The sequence below is a fragment of the Podarcis raffonei genome, chromosome 15 (genome assembly GCF_027172205.1).
Source record: "Podarcis raffonei isolate rPodRaf1 chromosome 15, rPodRaf1.pri, whole genome shotgun sequence".
Lineage (NCBI taxonomy): Eukaryota > Metazoa > Chordata > Lepidosauria > Squamata > Lacertidae > Podarcis > Podarcis raffonei.
Window position 1 is genome coordinate 6,672,667 of NC_070616.1, and position 23,921 is coordinate 6,696,587.

Below are 23,921 nucleotides of genomic sequence, written 5' to 3' on the forward strand. Positions count from 1 at the left end.
GCTGCAATTCCTTCTTCGCTCTCCCACTCTTGGCGCAGATAAGATCGGTCTGCGTCTTTACCCACTGGGGAGGAAATGCGCAGGGCGATCCTGGGCATGGGATTGGGCTTCCTCCTTAACCGAAGCAGCGCTAGCTTTAAAATCTGCCTTCACCTGAACCAAGCGGGGCTTCTTTAAGGGCTGCCCTTAAGACTGACCCAGAAACTCCAGCGGGTGCAGAATGCTGCAGCGAGACTCCTTACGGGGTCTTCGCTGCGAGATCACATTCATCCGGTGCTATATCAACTGCACTGGCTCCCGGTGGAGTACAGGATCAGGTTTAAGGTGCTGGTTTTAACCTTTAAAGCCCTATACGGCCTAGGACCCTCGTACCTACGGGACCGCCTCTCCTGGTATGCCCCACAGAGAAACTTACGGTCTTCAAATAAAAATATCTTGAAGGTCCCAGGCCACAGAGAAGTTAGGCTGGCCTCAACTAGAGCCAGGGCTTTTTCGGCTGTGGCTCCGACCTGGTGGAACACTCTGTCACAAGAGACTAGGGCCCTGCGGGACTTGACATCTTTCCGCAGGGCCTGCAAGACAGAGCTGTTCCGCCAGGCCTTTGGCCAGGGCACAGCCTGACTCCCTCCCTCGGCAATCTTCGCGGAGCTCTGGCCCAATGGTGGCCAGTGGCTTGAATTTAATTAATTTTATAATGAATGATTTTAGAGTGTTGTTTGTGTTGTACTTTTGTATTGTTTTATTGTTGTTAGCCGCCCTGAGCCCAGCTTCGGCTGGGGAGGGTGGGATATAAATAAAATTTATTATTATTATTATTATTGCGCTTTGTTGCTTGCGCCACTGGCCTGCAAACCCCAGTTTAATTCGCGAGGGAGCTGCCTTGATCTAAGTACCCCGCTGATTTCAAGGGAATCTACTTCCCCGGAAGAAGATCCCACCTCCGAAGGTGTTTAGGAATCGAGATGGATTTATTTGGAATTAACTCCTGCATACCAAAATTTGTGGGCTCTTTACTTCCTTGCTCTCTAGCGTGGTTCTAAATCGCTTAACAACCAAGGCTTGGTAGGTAGTTCGGGTTAAACCCTGCTGAACCCGAAGTACCTTATTGCAGATAATATTTCAGGGAAGTAAATCAGTTGGATTTCCAGTTCTTGTGTACGTTTGGTAGGGGGGTGTTGTTGTTTTTTTCTGGTGGGAGGGGACTGCGCTCATCTCCATGGAGGATCCCGGTTTAAATCCGCAAAAGATTGCGCTCTCTACCGACTCCATCAGTTTCCCACATACGTCGCTCTTCTTAATAGACTGCAACCCCTAACCCCACTTGCCTCAGTGTAAACTTCACTGGATTATAAAAGGTTTACTTCTGAGAAGACATAGTCAGGGTTGCGTTGTTCCAAGGATCGCCTTGCGCCTCTTTTGCGCCGTAGCGTGCTGAATAAGAGAAAACTGTGAGCCGCCCTGAGATCTACGGATGAAGGGCGGTATACAAATTTTAGTAATAGCGACAATAATAGGCGGGGAGGCGTTTTGCATTGCGGGACCCGCGTTTTGTCCAACTGCCTGTTTTTAAGGGTAATAAAAGGGTAGCTTGGATTTGGTTATTTGAAAGCTGATAGGCCCTGCAGTCATTTCTCTCTCTCTCTCTCTCTCTTGAATTCAGAAATTGTAATTAACCTGCTCAGGGGATTATAGCAAAAAAAGCGAGCGAGCGAGAGGAGCATATATTCTGGAGGTGTCAAATCTGATTATGGCTCTCGGCCAAGGCGGGCGGGCGGGCGCGCAGCTCTATACATACCGATTCCGGAGAAAGTCTCGTTGGGTTTTACGTCCGAATGAACATGCATGATCTCGGACTGCTCGGAGAGCAAAACGTGGCCTTAAAGACCTGGCGGGTTTCGGCTATTTCGAGATGGATTTTCTGCTTAGGACGGTCAACCTCAGAAAGGAAGGTGGTTTCTTTCTGAATAAGGCCCCGAGTCCACGCGCGTTGAAATAAAGAGGTCCCCTTTCCTCCCCAACACACACACGTTAAAAATGCGTCGAAATCGGTTTCAGGCTTCGCATTTCATGTGGACCGGATTGCAGATGTAAGCGCGTCCGTTACTCCGGAGAGAGAGAGTCACTGAAAATCCGGATTGAGGTTCCTTTTGCAACCCCCGAACCAAAGCGCGCGCTTCACATGGAAACACTTCGCTTTGGGGTTGGGGTTTGGGGGGGCGGGGGCCTGCTTTCTTTTCTCTTTTCTTTTCTTTTCTTTTCTCTTGAAAGGCAGCCCCGGGTCTCCGTCTCTGCTGGGCGCGCGGAGGACAGTCCGTCGGCGCGCGGGTTAGTGGAGGATTTTGGTCAAGGAAAAGAAGCGCGGTTTTTGTTTTGTTTTTACGAGGGAGTGGCAGGGGAATAATTCAGAGAAAGAGCATTAGACCAAAGCCGGAGGTGGCTGCGCGAGGGAGAGAAGGAGGGAAGGAAGGCGGGCTTGGTCACTTTCGTCTCTCGCAAAAAAACTGCGCGCTCTCCTGCTCCTCCGTCTCTCGCGCTCTCTCCTTCGGGGCTCCGCTGCGCTCCTTTCGCCTTCCTTCCCCTCGCGCCCCGGTTTGCGGAGAGAAAAGTGGGACTCTAAGGAGAAGGCTGAGGTCGGAAGGCTCCAGTCACACCACAAAAGAAAAAGAAAAATCCGAAAGCATAGAGAGAAGAGTTATATCTTCCAAGGGGCAGGTGCGCGATATAATAAACTCGGTTTAAAATGCAATACTTATAGATGAGGATATTAGATATTCAGCTCGATCCGGTGGAGAATAGCCACCGCTAAGACTAATTAACTTCTTTCTCTCTCCCTCTGTATAATCCATACACCTCTCTATATGATATCATACATTTATACCAGCTCATTATATATTCTATATATTTAGGTACGTGTGTATTGTATATAATCATAATGTGTTTTGACTGTTTTTAATACCCGGTTTTTTAATTGTAAGCCGCCCTGAGACCTCATGGTGAAAAACGAATAAGAAATGTATCACAATAACAACAACAACGCCACACGAGGATGTTCCTTCTAAAATGGAGCTAAAGATTATCCGCAGTTTATTGCTTGCAGCTTGCATTAGACTATATACGTCTATACTTTGAATACCGAATAGCCTCCTGTTGTTGTTCGGATTTCTTACTCGCCCTTCACCACAAGGGCCCAAGGCAGGTGACAGCACTCTAAAAAGGCAATATTAAAATAAATTTAAACTATTTGCTTACACACACACACAATCTCTCATATACTTCTTCGGAAGTGTATCCCATTAAGCTAAGGGCCCATCCTTAATATTTACGGGCTCAGAGCCCATATACACGTTTACTTGGGTGTAAGGTCTCCGGTGCTCCATGGGGCCGGGGCCCGAGCCTGCGGTCTCGCCAGGTGGAAATTCAGCCCCGTGGACCTGAGCTGGAGTGCTTCTCCACGAGACACGCAAGCCCTCAACCTGACTCCTTGGAAGTAAGCGCTCTTCTCTGTTGAAGTCGCGACTTTCTTGAATAAACGAACAGAAGCGCTCTTTCTGGGGATTTAGGAAGGGGTGACGGTGGATCGGGGTTGTCTTGCTGGTGAGCAAGGGCGTGCAGTATGTGGAGTGGGCTCACGGGCGGAGTGTGTGTGTGTGTGTGTGTGTGAGAGAGAGAGAGAGAGAGAGAGAGAGAGAGAGAGAGAGAGAAAGAAACTAGCTTTATTAGGGATTCCGCTCCAAAACGCCTTTTGTTAATTCTTGAGCTTATGGTATCAGCGTTCAAGGCTGGCAAATAAGAGCTATGGGGTTGTTGAATGTTGGGCTGTCTCATATGCAAGAATGGATGGGGAGAGAGAGAGAGAGAGAGAGAGAGAGAGAGGCGCGCATCTCTGGTTGATAGGGGGGGCGGAGTTAAAGGTGGGGAGGGGGACCGCTGCCTTGACTCTCCTGCTTGCTAGGATGTGTATATCAGAGAGGGAGTCCCGGGGAGCAAGTTCCCCGAAGGGTGCGCGTCCTTGTAGCAGAAGTGCGCTCAAGTGAGCGGAAAGCCTATCAATAAATAGGGAGAAATAGCGGAGGAGAGAAGGTAGCCTTTTCTCCTCCTTCCTTTGCTCCTCCAGTTGTGGGGTGAGCTTAAAAACGAGAGGAAAGACCCTTAGCTCAGTTGTTAGACCACCCAGAAGTTCCTAATTTCAATCCGCGCCATCTCCAGGAGGGGCTTGGAAAGACTTGGAACCCCGAGGAGCTGCTGCCAGCCAGTGTAGACAGTACTGAGTGAGATGGGAGTATTGCTCTGGCTCGGTACAAGGCAGCCGCTTTGCATCCGGGGTTAAATCCCTGGCATCTCCACCTCCGGATTATATAGAAGAGCAGGTTTCTCGGATGGAAGTGGTCCAACTAGCACAGATGAGGTCAAAGGGTCCCTTAAGACAGCCTTTCTCAACCTGTGGGCCCCCAGATGTTGTTGAACTACAACTCCCATCACCCCTAGCTAGCAAGGCCAGAGCTCGGGGATGATGGGAGTTGTAGTCCAACACAATCAGAGAGCATGGCAGTGGCTTCCCCTGGTCTACACATGCATACTTAGATGTGCACATGCCCATTTTCTCTGCATGGACAATCCTCTGGGGCTGTACTCCCCTTTCAGCCATGGGTGACCTTAGATCAGTCCACATCTCTCTGCCTAACCTACCTCACAGGGCTGTTGTAGGGATAGAATGGAGGGGGGGAGAGAAGAGAGAGATACCCCCCCCCCCGCAGAGCTGCCTGGAGAACAGACTCTTATTATTAGTGTTGTTAATTCATTTTATTAGTCCCTTGACTCAGAAGGACTCACAAAATTTAAAAGCGTAAAAGGATGGCATAAAATCGGGGGGGCGGGGAGAAGGAAGAAGAATGCATTGCAATAAAAGCCATACAGTAATCTATAAAATAAACCCAATAAAACAGCAGGGAAAACACATCACCAACAGACAGCAAAATCTAAACGGATGGTGGGATGGGACTGTAAGGTGGTTATTATCCCTCCTCCTTAATGCTGTTTCCCAAATCTCTGCCCACCGAAAACACTGTTTTCCTAGTTTCCCCCACTCAGATTATAAACATATCTAGATACAGACGATGTGTTTGTACAGCTCCTGACACTAATATATAGATTGCAATTTAATGGGCATCAGTTTATACATTTTGCAATTTACACCAGGTGTGGGGCACTATTGACCCTCCAGATGTTGCTATACTACAACTTCCAGCAATGGCCGGTGTAGATTGCACTACTTCAGGCTGCAGATTGGGGGGGGCGGGGCATATTTTTAATGCTTTGTCCAATATTGAACATAACCTACAAGTAGAAAACTAGCCCAGCAGGGAATGACCTGGGCTACCACAACCTCTCTGGCTAGTGTGAAATTATTAGTCACAGGGAATTCATTTCTGTCTTGGGGGAGAATTAAAAACTGGCGCTTCTCCCTGCAGCCTGAAATGGTACTGTCCGCTTCGGCTCATGTAGGCCACCCCACAAATATGCTGGCTGGTGGCTGATGGGAGTTGGAGTCCAACAGGGCTCCACGTTGGCTACCCCAGATGTATGCTCAAGGGGAGGGGAGGCGGAGAGGAGATATTCACACAGGGGGTGCTGATTCTTTTCTGCTAGGACCTGCCTCTGAAATGTGAAACAAACATGCAAATTAGATCTTTCCTTGTGCAATCTGGAATTAAATAAAGTGAAGGCTGAAAGCACATGCGGTCACCACTCTGCTGGAGCCGAACAAGTCCCAAATGTAAGAATGGCCTGCTGGATCAGGCCAATGGCCCACCTAGTCCAACATCCTGTTCTCACAGTGGCCAACCAGATAGATGCCCATGGTCAGCAAGCAAACAGGATTCAAGCACAACAGCACTGTCCTCTCCTGTGGCTTCCAGCAAGTGATGTTCAGAAACATTACTGCCTCTAAATGTGGGTCAGCTGCAGTGCAGGCTAGTCCATTAATGGGCGAATGGGGCCATGCCCCACCAAGCTCAGCCTCCCTTCAGCCAGCGCCCCCACCTGACTGCTTTCTTTCCTGCAACCAGCCCAGGATTTGGCATTGGTGGTGAGATTCTTCCTCCTTCATCCCAGTGTTGCCCTTGTAGAACTCAACAGGGAGGTGAAAAGGGTGAAGCTAGACGCAGTTGGCTCCGCCTTTCAGTGACTCTGACTCCACCCACTGTTTGAGCTCCTTGCATTCCATCACAGCAGTTTCGGTGGACAGCAGTCACCAATGGGTCCCAGTCAGTGCCGGATTTATGTATAAGCTATACAAGCTATAGCTTAGGGCCACACTCTCTTGGGGGCCCCAAAAAAAATTTAAAGGAAAAAACCTGGATGTACATTTCCAAAATATAAGATAAAAAATAAAAACCTACACACAGCAACAGTGTTTTGTGTTGTGTAGGCTCCTATTTGTTATTGCAAATGACTTAAGATACCTATTAGGTCCATAAATTACCATATGGCATATATTCAACACACACAAAACGACAACAATTTGTTGTTGACAAAGGACAGCTGGACATATAAAGGGCCCCATTACCTTCAGTAGCTTAGAGCAGAGGTCAGCAAACTTTTCCAGCAGGGGGCTGGTCCACTATCCCTCAGACCTTGGGGGGGCAGACTATATTTGGGGGGGGGGAATAAAATGAACAAATGCCCCCCAAATAACCCAGAGATGCATTTTAAATAAAATGACATATTCTACTCATGTAAAAACATGCTGATTCCTGGACCGTCTGTGGGCCAGATTGAGAAGGCGATTGGGCCTCATCCAGCCCCCGGGACTTAGTTTGCCTACCCATGGCTTAGAGCCTCCTCAAACCTAAATCCAGTCCTGGTCCTGGTACTCTCAGGGTTGAGATCAGACAGAGCCCCCGCACCTCCGCCTCCTTTTAACTTCGGGTATTGCTGGACAAAGATGCCTTTCTATTTCAGCAGGCATTGTAAGGAAGGTTTCTGGTTTTATGGTTCATTTTGACTTAATGTTATCCACTGTGTCTGTGTGTGGTTTTGGTAATCTTGATGTACACTGCAAAGAAGCGTTGGTGATTAAGCGGTATATACATGGCATAAACAAAATAAAATAAGCAGGACACCTGGTGGAAGAAAGGTGGGAAATAAATGCAAGAAAATGAATAAAACATCCACACATTCCCACAAAGAAATAAGAAAATGAGGCTGCAACTTTAATTCTGTTTACCTGGGACTAAGCCCCACTGAATTAAATAGGACATACTTGTGAGCTGTCATGATGACGATTTCACTTTTAATGGGGAATAGGTCCCTCATGTACTGTAAAGCATTGTGACTTAGTGCAGACCTGCAAAAGGACATGATTCCCCCCCCAAATAATGCTGGGAACTGTAGTTTGCTAAGGGTGCTGGGAATTGTAGTGCTGCTAGGGAAAAACTGCAGTTCCCAGTATATGCTTTAAATGTAGGGTGTGGCTCTGCCTTTACTTCTGAGTAAGGATGCACAGGATTGTGCAGTAAGTAATTGATAATATGGAAATAGATTTCAAATTATTAATCCCACTTTAGCTTAATAATAATAATAATAATGCCAACACTACATTTAAGTAACTTTAAACCTCTATATTTTCTATATTAAAAAACTGGCTTGTGTGTATTTATCTATCTCTTGCTTCAGACCTCTTGTAAAGACACACCAGGCTTTTACTGACCCATAATATCAGACCCTGATTTTTTTCTGTATTAATTCCCTTTATTGTTTTTTAAATATGCTTTTATACCACTGTTTTACATGTTTTATATTGTATTTTTGTTCCAATGATCTCATTTACTGCTTTAATCGTGTACACCACTTAAGGTATTTTAATTTTTTAAGTGCTTTATCAATGTTTTAATTGCCTGATTGATCGATGAATCAATGAATACTGGGGTTGTGTCTTGCTCTGGTGTACGGTACATTTCAAACGCACACATGAATCTTGGGAACTGTCGTTTGTTAAGGGTGCTGGGAATTGTAGCTCTGGGAGGGGTAAACGACACTGTGCGGGGGTTCTTTAAATGGATAGTGTGTGCACAGCTGTGGGCGTACACGAGTTCTGTCCCTATATGCAAGACTTGCCACCCTTCTGTGAACGTGGGGACCTGGTGTGTGTGTTTATCTGCAATATGCGTGCAAGCAGGGAGGCTGGTATCTGGACTATGTCCCTGTGAGTGTGTGCTTGTCAGCGAAAGGGAGCATCTGTATTTGCGTATGCTGAGCCAGGCAGTGGGTGGAGAGCGGATTCTTTCCGGTGGTGTGTAAACTGCGGCGCTCCCCAATCCGGATTTGCGCTGCACTGTTCTTTCTTCTGAGCCAGAGGATATCTTGAAGCCCGATAATTTTACCTCCAGTAAAATTCTCTCTCTCTCTCGTGTATGTGTGCGAGAGAGAGAGAAAGAGAGAGATTTACCTTCAGTAAAATTATAATTAGATACATGTATGAGCGAGTAAGAATCGAGCAGTTTCACCTCCAGATCTCTGCACACCATTTCACTTTAACAAATTGCGGATTGGGTGAATGACGTGTGGTTGTCTCCAGCTAAATTGTACTCCGAGGAGACCCACTGAAATTAACGAGCCTAAATTAGTCGTACCAATTAAATTCAGTGGGTTTGCTCTGAATGAAACTGACGTTGGATACAACCGAGAGAGGCATTGCTTTAACAATCCTGGCGTCTAATCCGGTTCCCTTCCCGGCCCGCTTGTCAACCCTGGTATATGTGTTAATCCAGCACTGCTCCCTCCGTTTAGCTGCTTTGAGAATCCGGTTTCCCTGGTTTGATATACCTTCGTGTGTGTTCTTAGGTTGTATTTTGGCGTCTCTGAGTGGTCAGCCTAGCGTCCTCCATTAACACCCCCTGCCTGCCTGCCTGGCCCTTTGGCGAATACCCAGGGCGAGTGTTCCAAAAGCTCTCCAAACGACATCTCTCCGTGCGCCCTAGGCGCACCACGGGAGCGATCCTGCTTGGCTTCTCTTCCCCCGTGGCTCTAGCGTTGATCCCCGCGCACTTGTCCTCGCCTCGGTATCCCAGGCAGCCTCTCAACTCCGGCTTCTCTTCCTCCTTCTCCCTGGCAGGTTTGGTTCCAGAATCGGCGTTCCAAAGAAAGGCGCATGAAGCAACTGAGCGCGCTGGGGGCCCGACGGCACGCGTTTTTCCGCAGCCCCCGCCGCATGAGGCCGCTGGTAGACCGTCTGGAGCCGGGAGAGCTCATCCCCAACGGGCCCTTCTCCTTTTACGGAGGTGGGTAAGCGCGGGGGGTGGTTCCTGGGCGTGTTCACACGTCTCCGTAGTTGCATCTACACACACAAGCCAGTCGGAGAATTTTGATTTTACACCTCTTGACAGGCCTGGAGCCAGAAAGTTTGCAGGGAGAGGGCACTGCAAAACCGTCAGGAAATAAACTTGATATTAGGCTGTTTAATTTTAGATATTTATAATATTTAATTTTTTATAAAAATTTTGGGTGGGAACCTAATCCCAGCCCATTAGCCAGAAAACTTACTTCTTTAGTGACTACTTTGGCATTGCATCCTTTCCCTTTATCTCCAACTAAAAGGTGCCCCTTTTAGTTTTAGGGTTTGTTTTTAGGGTAACTGAAAATTCAGCAGGTGCCTGTAATCTCCCTTGAGCGTACCAGAACCAGTGCTCAAGTCATGGGGAGAGGGTATAAAGGCTTTATGAAATCCTTAGCCCCCCACGTTTTAGCCAAATCATGCTTCCTGGCCTCCTATAAGCAGTAGCTTAAGAGGATCATCCTAAATGGTAAAGAGGCTGAACTGCCTCCCTCACAAGAGAAGAAGCTGCTTCACGCTGAGTCAGACCATTGATCCACCAAGCTCAGTGTTATCTACATTGACTTGTTAGCGATTCCCCCAGGTTTCAGGCAGGATCCTTTCCCAGCTCTAGCTGGAATTGAGCCTGGGATTTCCTTTATGCAAAGCTGATCCTCTGTCACTGAGCTACAGCTCTTTCTGCAAAGGTCCCCTGTGAAGCTGAACCCAGAAAGAGCCTTGCTTTAGAATCTGGAATGAATCTCTTCATGCAGCTTCATAGGGTCTAGCCTAATGCAACAACAAAGTGTTTTTATACCCTACCCATCTGACCCCAGACACTCTGGGCAGCTTCCAACAAAATACAGTGGTACTTCAGGTTACATACGCTTCAGGTTACATACGCTTCGGGTTACAGACTCCACTAACCTAGAAATAATGCTTCAGGTTAAGAACTTTGCTTCAGGATGAGAAGAGAAATCGTGCAGCGGCGGCGCAGCAGGCCCCATTAGCTAAAGTGGTGCTTCAGGTTAAGAACAGTTTCAGGTTAAGAACGGACCTCCGGAATGAATTAAGTACTTAACCCGAGGTACCACTATATAAAGAAACAAAATAAAACATCAACATTAAAAGCACCCCAAAACTCAGAACCAAACTAAGCATGAAATTTACTGCATAGTTCTGTCCTGAAATGCAAGGGGTGTGTGGGAGTCCCCTCCAATTGCCAATTTTGGGGGGGGGGGCTGGTGCAGATTGGAACCCTAGCATAGGGGGGCACTAACAGAGATAAACAATATGTGTTGGCACTGTTCTTCCGAATCGGTCAGAAAGAAGCAAACCTGATCCTGCCTTCCTTGTGTTCTGGGCCAATTAGATCAAAGGCACTGGGATGACTGGCAAGCCCTAACCCATTTTTAAGGTGAGAGGAGGGTGTCATGTTGGCTAGCCCTGGTGTAAGGGATATAATGATCTTGCAGTGGGGCCTGAGGGTGATTCCACACAGTTGCTATTTTCAGGAAGGATTCAGGTTCATTCATTTATAGAATTTGTAGTCCGTTCTTCAGCCAAGAAGGCTCCCAGAGTGGCTTAAATGCAATACAGTGGTACCTCAGGTTAAGTACTTAATTCGTTCCGGAGGTCCGTTCTTAACCTGAAACTGTTCTTAACCTGAGGCACCACTTTAGCTAATGGGGCCTCCTGCTGCTGCTGCTGCTGCGCCGCCGGAGCACGATTTCTGTTCTCATCCTGAAGCAAAGTTCTTAACCTGAAGCACTATTTCTGGGTTAGCGGAGTCTGTAACCTGAAGCGTATGTAACCTGAAGCGTATGTAATCTGAGGTATCACTGTAACTTAAAACAAGACAGTCTTTAAGCACGTAGGCTTAAAATTGAGGGAGGTGGAAAATGACCCACCAGGGAAGGGGGAGAAGGTGGAAAAAAATAAAACTCAGACACCAATTATTAAATAGTTATTCTTCTAATGACTAGCTGACACAGTTCAGGGGTAAGAGGTGCGTGACAGAGCTGGTCTTTCAGCTAAGCTGATGGAATGAGCACCGCTTTCCATATCTCCCACTGAGGCAGTCCATGGACTGACTGCCCCAAAGTGACTGTCTGATGGAGTTATCATGTTTTTTGGGTGGACGACTACGACGACACTGTTGTTCAGTGGCAGGTTGCACAATTATAGCTGATTGGGAAACATTGTGTGATAAACCCACTCTCCTAAAATATCAGGCCTTTTTGCAATAAGGAAAGTGACAGGGAAGGTAGAGGATGACACTGGCTTTGACGCAGTGCCATCTAGCCTACCTGCAGAAAAGCCAGAATGAATGCTCATTAAATAGTCCATGTAGTTTAACCTCCCTGCAAACAAAGACTATAATCCTAAAAACCCACTTTCCTCTGAGTAAGCCCCACTGAATCCAAGAAGATGTACTTTTGAGGAGCTAATGTTTGCACACCACCATATTAATACTGGTTCGACAGAAACATGGGAATAGTTCCCCAAAGTGATCTTGGCTGCAGAGTTCATCTTCAGCTTTATAAGAATCTTGGCGATCTCTCATTCTTAAAAACAAAATCAAGCTTCTCTAATTGTTGAAAAAATGTTATTTCAAGTTACAGGGTGAAATCAGAAACCACAGAAGTTTCTGTGCCCCCTCTTCCCCTTATCAGCGTACTCAGATTAAAGTGTGAAAATAATAACAATTTAGCAAAATTGATTCAACTTGGCATCTTATAGCAGAGTGTGGTTTTAATTTATTGCAGAATTTGCATTCATTACATTTTAATATAAAGTTGAGGACGTGCAAACAGGTTTTAAGATGCAACTAGGGGGAAAGGTGGGGTTGTTTATGACAAGCATTTGCAACTGTGTAGGTGCCTGGTCCTTGCCCCCCCCCAACCATAATGAGTTTTTTTTAAGTAAGGAGAAATAAAAGTTGCAATCATCAGCATCAGGCCCAGAGCTGTCACTGGTGGCACAGATGCGGATGCAGAGCATGTTTGTCACTGTAATTTGCCACTTTTGAGGGGGGGTTACTTGGGGGGTCAGAGCCTGGGCTGTGGTGGTCCAGACTTCAGCTCTGAGGTCCAACCCAAGTTGCACCACTGTTGAGGTGGTGGCTGGGGGCCTCATCAGGGCCTCCCCAAATCATTTTGCTGACTGTGGTGAAGCAGAAAATGGCGCCAGGTCAAGGTGCAAAAGAAGCCAAGGCTAGGTTAAATAATAATAATAATATTTATTTATTTATAGATACATACATACATACATACATACATACATACATACCCCGCCTGATAGAGAGGCCTGTGGGGCCACATTCAGTCCCTGAGCCTGAGGTTCCCCACCCAGGTGTAGCCCTCTGCCTGGTTCCCTGTAACTTGGCTTCTCGCAGTGAGGGAACTGCCAGAAGGCCCTCGGGACTGGACCTTAGTTCTTCTGAATGCCAATTACTGGAAACTACAGGAGGAGAGCACAGGGCGCCATATTACCAAATTCTGCTCCTGCTTGCAGGCTTCCCATTGGAACACCTGGCTGGCCCCTGTGAGAATGCTGGATTAGATGGGCCATTGGCCTGATCCGGCTGGCTTTTCCTATGTTTCCCCTTCTCTAATCGAGACATGGGGAATCTCAGCCCACCATGAGCCACATAGTGAAAAGGGTGACATCCTGCTACGTAACTAATCAAATTTGGTTATGCAGTATTGACAGCTGATCAGGCCATCCTCTGCTGTTCTTATATAATAACTTTATTGTTTATGTCCCGCCCACCTGACTGAGTTTCCCCAGCGACTCTGGGCAGCTTCCAGCAAAAGACAAAATAATAATAATAATAATAATAATAATAATAATAATAATAAATACCCCGCCCATCTGGCTGAATTTCCCCAGCCACTCTGGGCAGCTCCCAATCGAGTGTTAAAAACAATACAGCATTAAATATTAAAAACTTCCCAAAACATGGCTGCCTTCAGATGTCTTTTAAAGATAAGATAGCTGCTTATTTCCTTCACATCTGAACGGAGGGTGTTCCACAGGGCGGGTGCCACTACCGAGAAGGCCCTCTGTCTGGTTCCCTGTAACCTCACTTCTCACAATGAGGGAACCGGCAGAAGGCCCTTGGCACTGGATCTCAGTGTCCGGGCTGAATGATGGTGGAGACGCTCCTTAAGGTATACAGGACTGAGGCCGTTTAGGGCTTTAAAGGTCAGCACCAACACTTTGAATTATGCTCGGAAACACAAGAAAATATTAAAAAACCTCCTGATGCAGCAAAGAAAGAAAGAAATATCTGTGGCATGTACGTCAACCTTTTATCTTTTCTTGGCCTGCCAGATTACCAGAGCGAATACTACGGACCTGGGAGCAACTACGATTTCTTCCCCCAAGGACCGCCTTCCTCTCAAGCCCAGACGCCGGTGGATCTCCCTTTCGTGCCATCGTCCGGGTCGTCAGGAACGCCTCTTGGGGGGATGGACCACCCCTTACCTGGACACCACCCTTCCAGCGAAGCTCAGCGTTTCACAGATATCATGTCACACCCACCTGGGGACTCTCCGAGCCCCGAACCCAACCTACCCGGCTCCTTGCACTCCATGTCGGCCGAAGTTTTTGGGCCGAGTCCTCCGTTTTCCTCGATATCCGTCAATGGCGGTGCTAACTATGGCAGCCACTTATCACATCCGCCCGAAATGAACGAGGCTGCTGTATGGTAGCTTTAAATACCAAGACTGGGGGCTGAGAAGTAAGTGGCCAATCGACACCCACCTTTGCTTACATCCAGGTGTATAGAAACGAGTTCGAGCAAATAGTTTCTTTCTTTTTTTTCTTGCCCTAAGACGTATAGATATATAGATATATTTGTTGGGGGTTTTGCCTTTTTTTTTTTTTTTTGGTGAACTTTGGGAATTAACTGAATTATTCATTTCAGATCGAAGCCCAGGGAGATTCTGGTATAAACCGGAGGACAATCTTCATGATACAGAATGAACAGGAGAAAAGAAAAGACAAGGGGAAAAATATGAAGAAAGTAATCTCTTTTTGTACCAAGTGAAGAAGGAAAAAAGACACTGGCAAAGTGGATTTGTTTCGATACTGCCATATACTATGGGATGGCGAATAGTGAGTGTCCGCATTCACTAGACTATAACTCTAGGGGGGGGGAACAAGATTCTCAGAGACTTTTCTCATAGGAAAAGAAACCAATATTGAATAAAGGCAAGGTCAACAAGAACAAGACAAAAAAAAGCTTCAAGGAATTCTAGCATTTTTTAAAATGATGATTCTTTTGGTATTATTGATTTGTTTATTTTGCCTCCGAACATTCAACATGAGCCACAACAATAGACTTTTAAAGCTTCAGAAATGTCAGGTGGGGCAAATGAAATGTAGTTAATTTTGTTGTTATTTTTGGGAGGGTGGTGCTTTTATGTTTATTTTATTTTCATTGGCCAAAATAGCAAATATTTAAATATAAGCCCTCCGAATCAACTCTTCTACCTTCTCTGAGCGACACACACCAATAATCCTCAAAACCCAGAAGTCTTCTGCTAGACTTCTAAGTAAAAAAAAAAACTGACTTGAAAAGAAACGAACGACAAAGTATTCTACCTTCAGAAAAATAAAAGCTAAACAAACAAAAATAAAAAGACTCTATGAAACTAGAAAAAAAAGCAGTCAACTGTTTACGTCGAATGTTAAATTCAGGAGCGCAATGTTTTACTTAAAAAAAATTCCTGTTTTAGAACCTCTTGTTCAAAAGCAAAGTATTTTGAGCAATCAACCAAAATAGTTCATTTTTCTTTCTTTTTCCTTTTTTTTCTGTAGTTGTTATAAGACATTACAGGGCTTGTGTTTCACTGTGCTAGTTTGTAAAGGTGGCGTTTACAGCAGGCAAAGAATAAAAACTTATAAAATCAAACAGTTGCCAAATAAAACAATTCTATAGCACAAAATACTCTTTGGGGGTGCTGTACCCACAGCCCGGGGGGAAAACGCAAAACATTTTAAACAAAGTGTTACAAGGTTAAGAGGGGGGGAAATTTAACATCTTTGCTAATGTTTAGTCCTGTTCAACATTAATGGAATTGTTAATATGACTTATATAGACCCACACAGGTTTTATTTTTGTGTCTTTAAAAGAAAAAAAAGTTCAAAATATTTAAATTTTATGGTCAAATATGCAGTCAGCAGCTGCTACTTTTTTTCCTTTATATATTAAATTTCTCATATGTCTTTTATTGTTCAAATAAACCTAAGCTTGTGTGACCTCCAGTGCATATTAGACCATTCACTGTATGAAAGGGGGGGAAAGTTGGATTCAAAAATTTGTGAATTTTTAATAAAATTAGAAAATCTGATGTTTAGATAACCTGTGTTTCATTCACTGCTTTAAAAGATTTATGACATTGGGGGGGGAGAGGTGGTCAAGAAGGAGGATTCTGATCTCTTTTAAATATTGCCAAAAGCAAAATTTTAATTGTGTGGGTTCTTCCTCAGGCAATTATTTCCCCATAATTTTTTTTCTTTGGGATTCTGAGGAATAGCAGAACAGCTTTTTATAAGAATATCGAAATCTGAGGATGTTTTCACTCATCCATAACTTGTCATTGGATTCTGCATTAATTCAATGAGAATCTGGTGGTTTCTCCTCAGATTACGTTTCCGAGTCATTTTGAGGAAAGCGCTACGAGTTTTGATAATGTTGGCAACATTGCTCAAGTTGGGTAATTGGATTTCATGTTAAAATTAAGTTTAAAGTGCTTTTGGAGCTTTCCCCTCAGCAATTTGAAGAAGCATCTTGGAGAATCCTGAGAGAAACTCCCAAGCCTTTCCCGCCATGTCTGATAAAATTGTTACAGCAAGGTGTTCACTGCTCTGTTGGCTATTTCTGGTACCATGGGACCTTCTTACAGCAGATAGTTACTGAGTGTGGATTTGAAGAACATACACACACATTTGAATGAATCTCACTCTGCCCCAAATACATGTCGGATTGAAGTATGGCTCTACTATTAGGCTAAGTCAACTGCTTCAGGTGGCAGTGCCCCCGGTCCAGCCATCCTCCAGTTCCCCCTCCACTGGAGGACACAACTGCGTGCACAACACAACTAAGCTAACCTTGAAAGAAGATGAATTTTTATTGTCATGGTTTAACCACAAGACCGAGCCTCTATTATATTCCCTGTAGCTTGGCCTACTCTTGAAGATTGCAGTAGATTCTCAAGTAATAATAATAATAAGAAGAATACATTTTTATTTATACCCTGCCCTTCCCGGTTCAAAAACCGGGCTCAGGGTGGCTAACCGGGCTCAGGGTGGCTAACAAATTTAAAACTTAATTGTAAAAGCAGCATAAAATACAGTATAAAACATGAATAACAATAAAATTCAAAGTTCAGAAATCAATTTAGGGGAAATAAGCATTAGGTAATCCCAGGGCTATCTGGCTGAATTGCTCCTACTTGGGCCAGTGAGGAGGCCAGGGGAGAATTAGCTGTGGGGTCTCAGAGCAGGTAATCTTCATAAAAGGGGAGGGGGAGGGAAGAGAAGGGAAATAAAAGATCAGGCTGGATTCAAATTAAAGGCCAGGCGGAATAGCTCTGTCTTACAGGCCCGGCGGATAGAGGTTAAATCCTGAAGGGCCCTAGTCTCATGGGACAGAACATTCCACCAGGTCGGAGCCATCACTGAAAAGGCCCTGGCCCTGGTGGAGGATAGTCTGACTTCCTTAGGGCCCAGGACCTCTAAACTATGGTTATTCATGGACCTTAAGGTCCTCTGCGGGGCATACCAGGAGAGGCGGTCCCGTAAATACGAGGGGCCTAAGCCGCAAAGGTCTTTAAAGGTCAAGACCAGCACCTTGAACCTGACCCTATACTCCACCGGGAGCCAGTGCAACTGGTAAAGCACTGGGTGAATATGCTCCCATGGCAGGGACCCCATGAGGAGCCTCGCTGCTGCATTCTGCACCCGCCGAAGTTTGTGGGAGAGTTTCAAGGGCAGCCCCGCATAGAGCGAATTACAGTAGTCAAGGCTGCAGGTGACCGTCGCATGGATCACTGTGGCCAGGTCAGGGCGGGAAAGGTAAGGGACCAAGTGCTTAATGCGGTGAAGATGGAAAAATGTCGCCTTAGCTGTGGTGTCATGGTGGAGTCAGGCTGGTATGTGTTTGTCTCTTTGACATCAGCGCATACGTTTGTTTCACAGAGGCAGATTCAGGGGAGCGCAACTGGTTCAGTTGCACTGGACGCGGAGCCTCGGTGGAAAGCGAGAGGTGGGCGGCACTGAATTTTGGCATCTCGCAGGGCGACATGGAAATTTGAGACTCCAAGGCACACCACTGTGCTTCATAAGAAGTGTTTGCCTCCCTCACGTTACACTTTTCAACCTACATTCGCATCGGGCATTTAAAACGCTATTGTACCACTTTAAGCAGTAATGGCTTCCCCCCAAAGGATTATGGGAGCTGTCGTTTGTTAAGGTTTCTGAGAGTTGCTAGGAGGCCTGTATTCTCCTCCCAGAGTTACAATTCCCAGACTTCCTGAGGAAGAGAGGTTGACGAACCACTCTCTGAATTATAGTCCTGTGAGGGGAACAGGGGCCTTCTAACAACTCTCAGCACCCCTAACAAAATACAGCTCCCATAATTATTTAGGGGAAGTAGTCTCCTCAGGCAGAAGCGACAGGCACCCTCCATTCCTCTTGAACCCAGGGCCATTCCCCTGTGTTGGGGATCAGACCTAAATAAACCACAGACTGGAGGATGTCATCCTATTGCCAGGTTGAAGTTAAGATTCAACGACAGCTCCAGTCAGCTTCTGTGCATGGAACAGGGAGGGCGCCATCTTGTCCTCTGCCCCAGGCAGCATAGTGTGTGAGACGAGCCCTGCCTATTCATGCAGCATCTTCACTCAACCTTTATTTTCAGGCTGGGTAGGGATGCCATGTTCTGGTTCGCCTCAGGTGCGAAAATGTCTTGGGCTGGCCCTGGGTAGCAGGGGTGAGGAACCATTGCAAGTCTGAGGGCTGCTGCCCCTCACAGGCAAACATTTGAGGGACTCATGCCATGTCAGTGCTGGATGGGGCCAGAGGCGGGTGATTGGCACAGCAGAGGCAACACTTGCCTTTGTACATTCCAGCTATGTGAAAGTCATACACTTTTCCACACTATCTCTCCATCCCTCATTCAGGGGAGCAAGAGGCAGAGTCAAAGTTTAATGAAACATTTCATTCAGGCGAAAGGATTTGAGGAGGAATGGCCAGAGGCATGGCCTGGGGTTGTAGCACCTGTCCTGAGGCTTACCTGGACCTGAGGTTCCCCACAACTCTTAAATGCCCTTTATCTACTCTCTTTTTCTCCCTGGACATAATTTGGCAACTCAGCATCTTTTGCCAGTTTCACTTTCCCTTCCATGTTTGCCGTGTCACTTCAAAGGCTATTATCCGAAGCAGATTGATCTGGAACTGATCAGTCCTCCTGCCCGACTTGGTGGGGCTTACTTCTGAATAAATGTGTATAAAACACAGTGGAGGAAGAAGAGGGCAGCCCCAGGCAATGCTTTCTATTTCTTGCCCTTTAAAGTACTGTATCGTGAAAATATTAATTTATGAAGGGGGAACCCACCAAAGTACGTTTTCCTATTGTAATGGCCGTTTTCCTATATTGGGAAGAAAAGCATTAATTTTGTGTTGTCCCTCAGATATTATGAAGCTTATGACCCGCCCCCCTGAATTCTAGAACAATCCTATGTGTGTTTACTCCAGAAGTAAGCCTCTCTTCATTCAGCGGGGCTTACTCCTGTGCAAGTGAGCACAGAATAGCAACCTTAACAGCGCAATCCTATGCAAGTCTACTCAGAAGTAAGGTGCAGTGGGGCTTCCTCCCAGGTTAAATGTAGCCTTACTCCTTCAGGAGACACAGAATTATCAATTTTGAAAGTGAGGTTGCTGGAACAAGCCAACGCATTTATTCTTTCAAAATATGCACACACCCATGCAGGCTTTCCATTATATATTTAGTGCTTTTTTATATTGGGAAGAAAAGCATTAATCTGGCACTCTGGGGGGTTAGAAATGCAGTTTTTACATGGGTCGATATATTGGGATGTTTTCTGGTATGGCTGAATGCTTCCATAAGTACTCATATCTGCTATTGAATTCCCAGTACATTCTGCGTATGTTTGTTGTTTGATTATATGGCGTGGGTGGGCTGCAGTTCTAACTACACTTACCAGGGAGTAAGCCACACTGAGCTCTTGGCATGCACAGGATTTTGCTTTTGAACACCTCTTCTCTTTTTATTAAAATTCATCATATAGTATGGTCTTATATTTTGAAACCTAGGTGCCAGTCAAATATGCAAACGGAGAATCACAAGTTGGGGGACAAATTAGGCTCAGTACTTGTGGGTGCATATGATTGGTTTCAAAAAGGAATAATCAAACATTTTATGGGTGGAATAAAAACCTTTCCAGTTGATGGCCTGGCCAGTTGATGGCCTGGCCAGTGAGTGTGATGAAGTGTAAATGGCACTATAAGCACCCACTGAGGGAACCAAATCTTTCTAATTCCATCCATGATCTGTATAGGGAAAGGAATGAAAATCAATAAATCATATTGATTCGTGAAGGAATGCTTTGTCCCCTAATTTGTGAAATATTTAATGTGGTGGTGATGGGAGGTTGGATCCTGCACGTTAGTTGGATCCTGCACGTTAGTTGGATCCTGCACGTTAGTTGGATCCTTAACTGTTCCCATTTCTTAATAGGACAACTTTTACAGGTATGCAGGGCAATCCACGTGTCAATCACCTGACATCACAATGACGTCAGGTGACCCGTCTTCCTTTGCCTGCATGGCTTGAAATCAAACCACATATGCAAAGGCACAGTACTTTGAAAGTGCTGATGATCAGCGCTTGCAAAGCCTGGTGCCTCTCTTGACCTGTTCTGCACCTGACATCAGGTGGAGCACAGGTGTGCATGGCTTGTTTGAACAGCCTTGCACATTAAAGAGGGAAGCCTGGGATGGCTAATTAGACCAGGGGGCAGTGGTTCCCCACTGCCGATTTAACCTGTGGGAAATTTCACTTAGCCACAGCTTAAAAGTAATTTACAATATTAGATTTATAGGTTGGAAACAGCACAACCGCTTTGAGGATTTTTACAATCAAGCAGTGTATAAATTTTATGAAATAAAACACAAGCATATCTTTTCCACGCCTAGTGCCACTTTCTGAACCTGCAAAATACATACACACTCAATATTACCTTTCTGTTTGTCTTTTAATCACCTAATGATTCAATGTGAGACATGCCTAACCAGACGTTAATCCCACTTAATTCAAATAAATTTACTCTCAAGTCAGTAGATTCACTACTATACCACCCTAAAATATACTGCCACAGTTGGCTTCTGCAGAGGGGTATTAGTGTTTGCAAAGACAACAGAGCCATTTGTAACCTTAAGAACCAACAAACTTATGATGGCATACAGACTACAGTCCCATTAATCAGATAAAACTGTTGAAGCGCATTGCAAATTATATACATACAGTATACATCATTTTATTTGTATGCTGCCTTTCCGTAATTGGGACCATGCTCAAGGAGGCTTACATGTAAAATAATAATAATGCATAATTATATACATAACAGGGACGTGGGTGGCGCTGTGGGTTAAACCACAGAGCCTAGGACTTGCTGATCGGAAGGTCGGCTGTTTGAATCCCCGTGACGGGGTGAGCTCCCGTTGCTCGGTCCCTGCTCCTGCCAACCAAGCAGTTCGAAAGCACATCAACGTGCAATTAGATAAACAGGTACCGCTCTGGCGGGAAGGTAAATGGTGTTTCCGTGCGCTGCTCTGGTTCGCCAGAAGCGGCTTAGTCATGCTGGCCACATGACCCGGAAGCTGTACGCCGGCTCCCTCGGCCAATAAAGCGAGATGAGCGCCGCAACCCCAGAGTCGGCCACGCCTGGACCTAATGGTCAGGGGTCCCTTTACCTTTACTTTATATACATAACAAAAACAGTCAAGCAATGAATAAAACATCAAAAAGTACACAACCTGATGGAACAACTTTCATATAAATCTTAATATGATCCAAAACAAAGATGCATTTTTAAAAATATATATAAATAGCAGCAGCAGCCCCTCCCTAACAAAAACCCAGCCCAATTAAACTGCATTTTCTTGTGGTTGTGGAGACTGGAGAAACTTCAGGAATTTGCATGCTGGGAATGTTGCCAACTGTGCATTGGTATCACTTCCATTGCCTGACCCACCCATTCCCTCTCAACCCACCCACCATTGGGCAGGGAATGTCAGACTGACAATGGCTCTCTGGGCAAAGAAGGTCTTCCTTCCCCAAGCCCCTCCTATCCAATCATTTAAAAGGCAAAGCAGCTTCAGCTGGAAGCTCTCATATCAGCAGACCTGCATGGGATTTGGGGCTATCTATTTGTTAACTCTTTTAAGGCCCCCAACAGGGGAGTCTTGATAGCTCCCCCCCCAATAATACGTTGAGATACCCAGGAAACCAGTGTGTTTGTTGTAGGGCTTTTACACTACTGGTGCGATGCAGTTGCTAGGAGACCAAGCTATGAATCAAGAACTCAGTAGCTGGGCTCAGGCCATACACCCTTTTCTTTGGCCTCAGTTTCCCCTTCTGTGAAATGTACGCAAATGACACTCACTTATTGTTGTAAGGATTTCAGTTACATGAAGTGCTTTGGACATTATTAGAGTGCAGCATGACGATCGAGGCAGCTTAACTGAAATCCATCCTCTCAGCTGTAAAAGTTCACACACACAGAGTAGACATATTGGCCTGCGTTCTCACAAAAGCAAGGAGTCGTAATAAATGTGTTAAGCCTTCAAGGTGCCACAATTGTCTCCATGTTGCCCTCCCAAAACTACAAGGCCCAGAGTGGTTTAACAATCCATTGCTCTTCCCAAGGAACTGTAGCTCTGCCAGAGGAAATGGGGTGTGTGTGTGTCTCCTAACATCTCTCAGCACCCAGAATTATGGCTCCCAGATTTCTTTGAGGGAAGCCATGCCTGTCTCAAAGCGGTGCCCTAATGCTAGCGCTGCTGTACATCCGGATTTTCCTGGATATTACCAGGATTTCAAAGGCGGAAGTGATGTCTGGAGGGAATTTCGAGAAGGCCACGGTTTGTCCTGGATCTTCGGCAAGTAAACAAACAAAAAAAGGGTTTTTTTTGGGGTGTTTCCTGTGTTTTCCTAAATAATAATAATAATAAAGCTAAACAACTTTCGGTATTTTTACTTTTTGAAATATGGCAACCCGACATAGTGCTTTAAATATATTTGTTGTGAATGTGGCCACCGCCATTATCATCACTCTCACTTTTAATGTGCATGCTCCCTTGGCGTAAGAAATCATACTGAAGGCAACCCAGAACATGAAAAGAAAATTACACAATTAACTAAAAAAACACCAAAATAATAATAATATCATATTTATTTATTATTTATACCCCGCCCATCTGGCTGGGTTTCCCCAGCCACTCTGGGCGGCTTCCAACAAAATATTAAAATACTATCAAATATTAAAAGCTTCCCTAAACAGGGCTGCCTTCGGATGTCTTCTAAAAGTCAGATAGTTGTTTATTTCTTTGACATCCGATCAGTAAGTTGATAAAAGCGTCTCGTTAAGAAACATTCACCGAAATTAAACAACAAAATTTATACACTGCTTGATTGTAAAACAAAACAACAACCCTCGAACCCCCTTAAAGATTCATCGCAAGGTCTGGCAGCCTAAATGCAAAACCACGCAGCAAAAAAATGAAATAAAAAGAAGGTTGGCAGCTGCAGTGGTGCTCCAGCCAGGATGAAAACCGCCCTGGGAATTTGAGCGGAGGGTGCACGTGCATTTAATGTATGTGCATGGCTGTGTCCGCGCGTGCAAAAATGTGCAAAGCGAGAGGCCCTCCCCTTTCCCGGGCCTTTGGGCGGCCCTTTGCTGCCTCCGCCTCCTTTTTTCCGGGCGGGCCAGGAGAGGCTCAAGATGGCGGCGCCCTTAGCGGAGGAGCTGGAGCGGCTGCTCAACCCGCTGCCCCGCGCCTTGCACGACCCCGAGGACGACCCCGAGGATGGTGAGTGGGTGCGCGGGGAAGAAACCGCAACGGAGCGCCTTCGGGGGCTCCGTCTCTCTTGGAGAAGCAGGGGCCGGTGCTTGTGTGTGGACACGTGGATTGGAAACGGTGGTGGGAGAGCCCCTCGACACGTGTGTTTGTGTGTGTGCGCGTCGCTGGGTGGGCTTCACCAAGCGGGTGGAATTACTCCTGGACACGTGTGTGCGCGCGTCGCTGGGTGGGCTTCACCAAGCGGGTGGAAATACTCCTGGACACGTGTGTGTGCGTGTCGCTGAGTGGGTTTCACCAAGCGAGTGGAAAGGCCCCCTGGACACGTGTGTGCAAGTATCTCTGGACACGCGCACGTGTGCGTGCGTGCATGCGTGTACTTGGATTTCAGAGAGCTAGTAAAAGTTTCCTTGGCCACGTGTGCACGTTATGTAGTGGTTGTGGTTTTTTTTTAGCAGACATGGGGAATTGTCCTGTGTGTATGTGAGAGAGATGTTGT

General features: G+C 45.9%; 2 protein-coding genes across 7 annotated transcripts in view; both read left to right on the forward strand.

Moving 5' to 3' along the window:
• The window catches only part of LHX1 (LIM homeobox 1), a 54,372-nt gene extending 38,700 nt beyond the window's left edge, over nt 1-15,672 (forward strand). The window contains exons 4-6 of the mRNA XM_053366729.1: nt 9,113-9,278; nt 13,649-14,057; nt 14,244-15,672. Coding sequence (XP_053222704.1) covers nt 9,113-9,278; nt 13,649-14,028 — 546 coding nt within the window. The 3' untranslated portion in view covers nt 14,029-14,057; nt 14,244-15,672. The remainder of the gene's footprint in view (nt 1-9,112; nt 9,279-13,648; nt 14,058-14,243) is intronic.
• Nucleotides 15,673-23,309: 7,637 nt separating this feature from the next.
• AATF (apoptosis antagonizing transcription factor) overlaps nt 23,310-23,921 on the forward strand; it is a 77,216-nt gene continuing 76,604 nt past the window's right edge. For 5 of the 6 annotated variants that reach the window (XR_008327821.1, XR_008327824.1, XR_008327823.1 and 2 more), the window contains exon 1: nt 23,310-23,434. Coding sequence is in view for 2 of the 6 variants with exons in the window: in XM_053367494.1 (XP_053223469.1) it covers nt 23,347-23,434 (88 nt within the window). In the remaining 4 variants the exon portion in view is untranslated. The remainder of the gene's footprint in view (nt 23,435-23,921) is intronic. The other variant, XM_053367493.1, reaches the window with a different exon arrangement.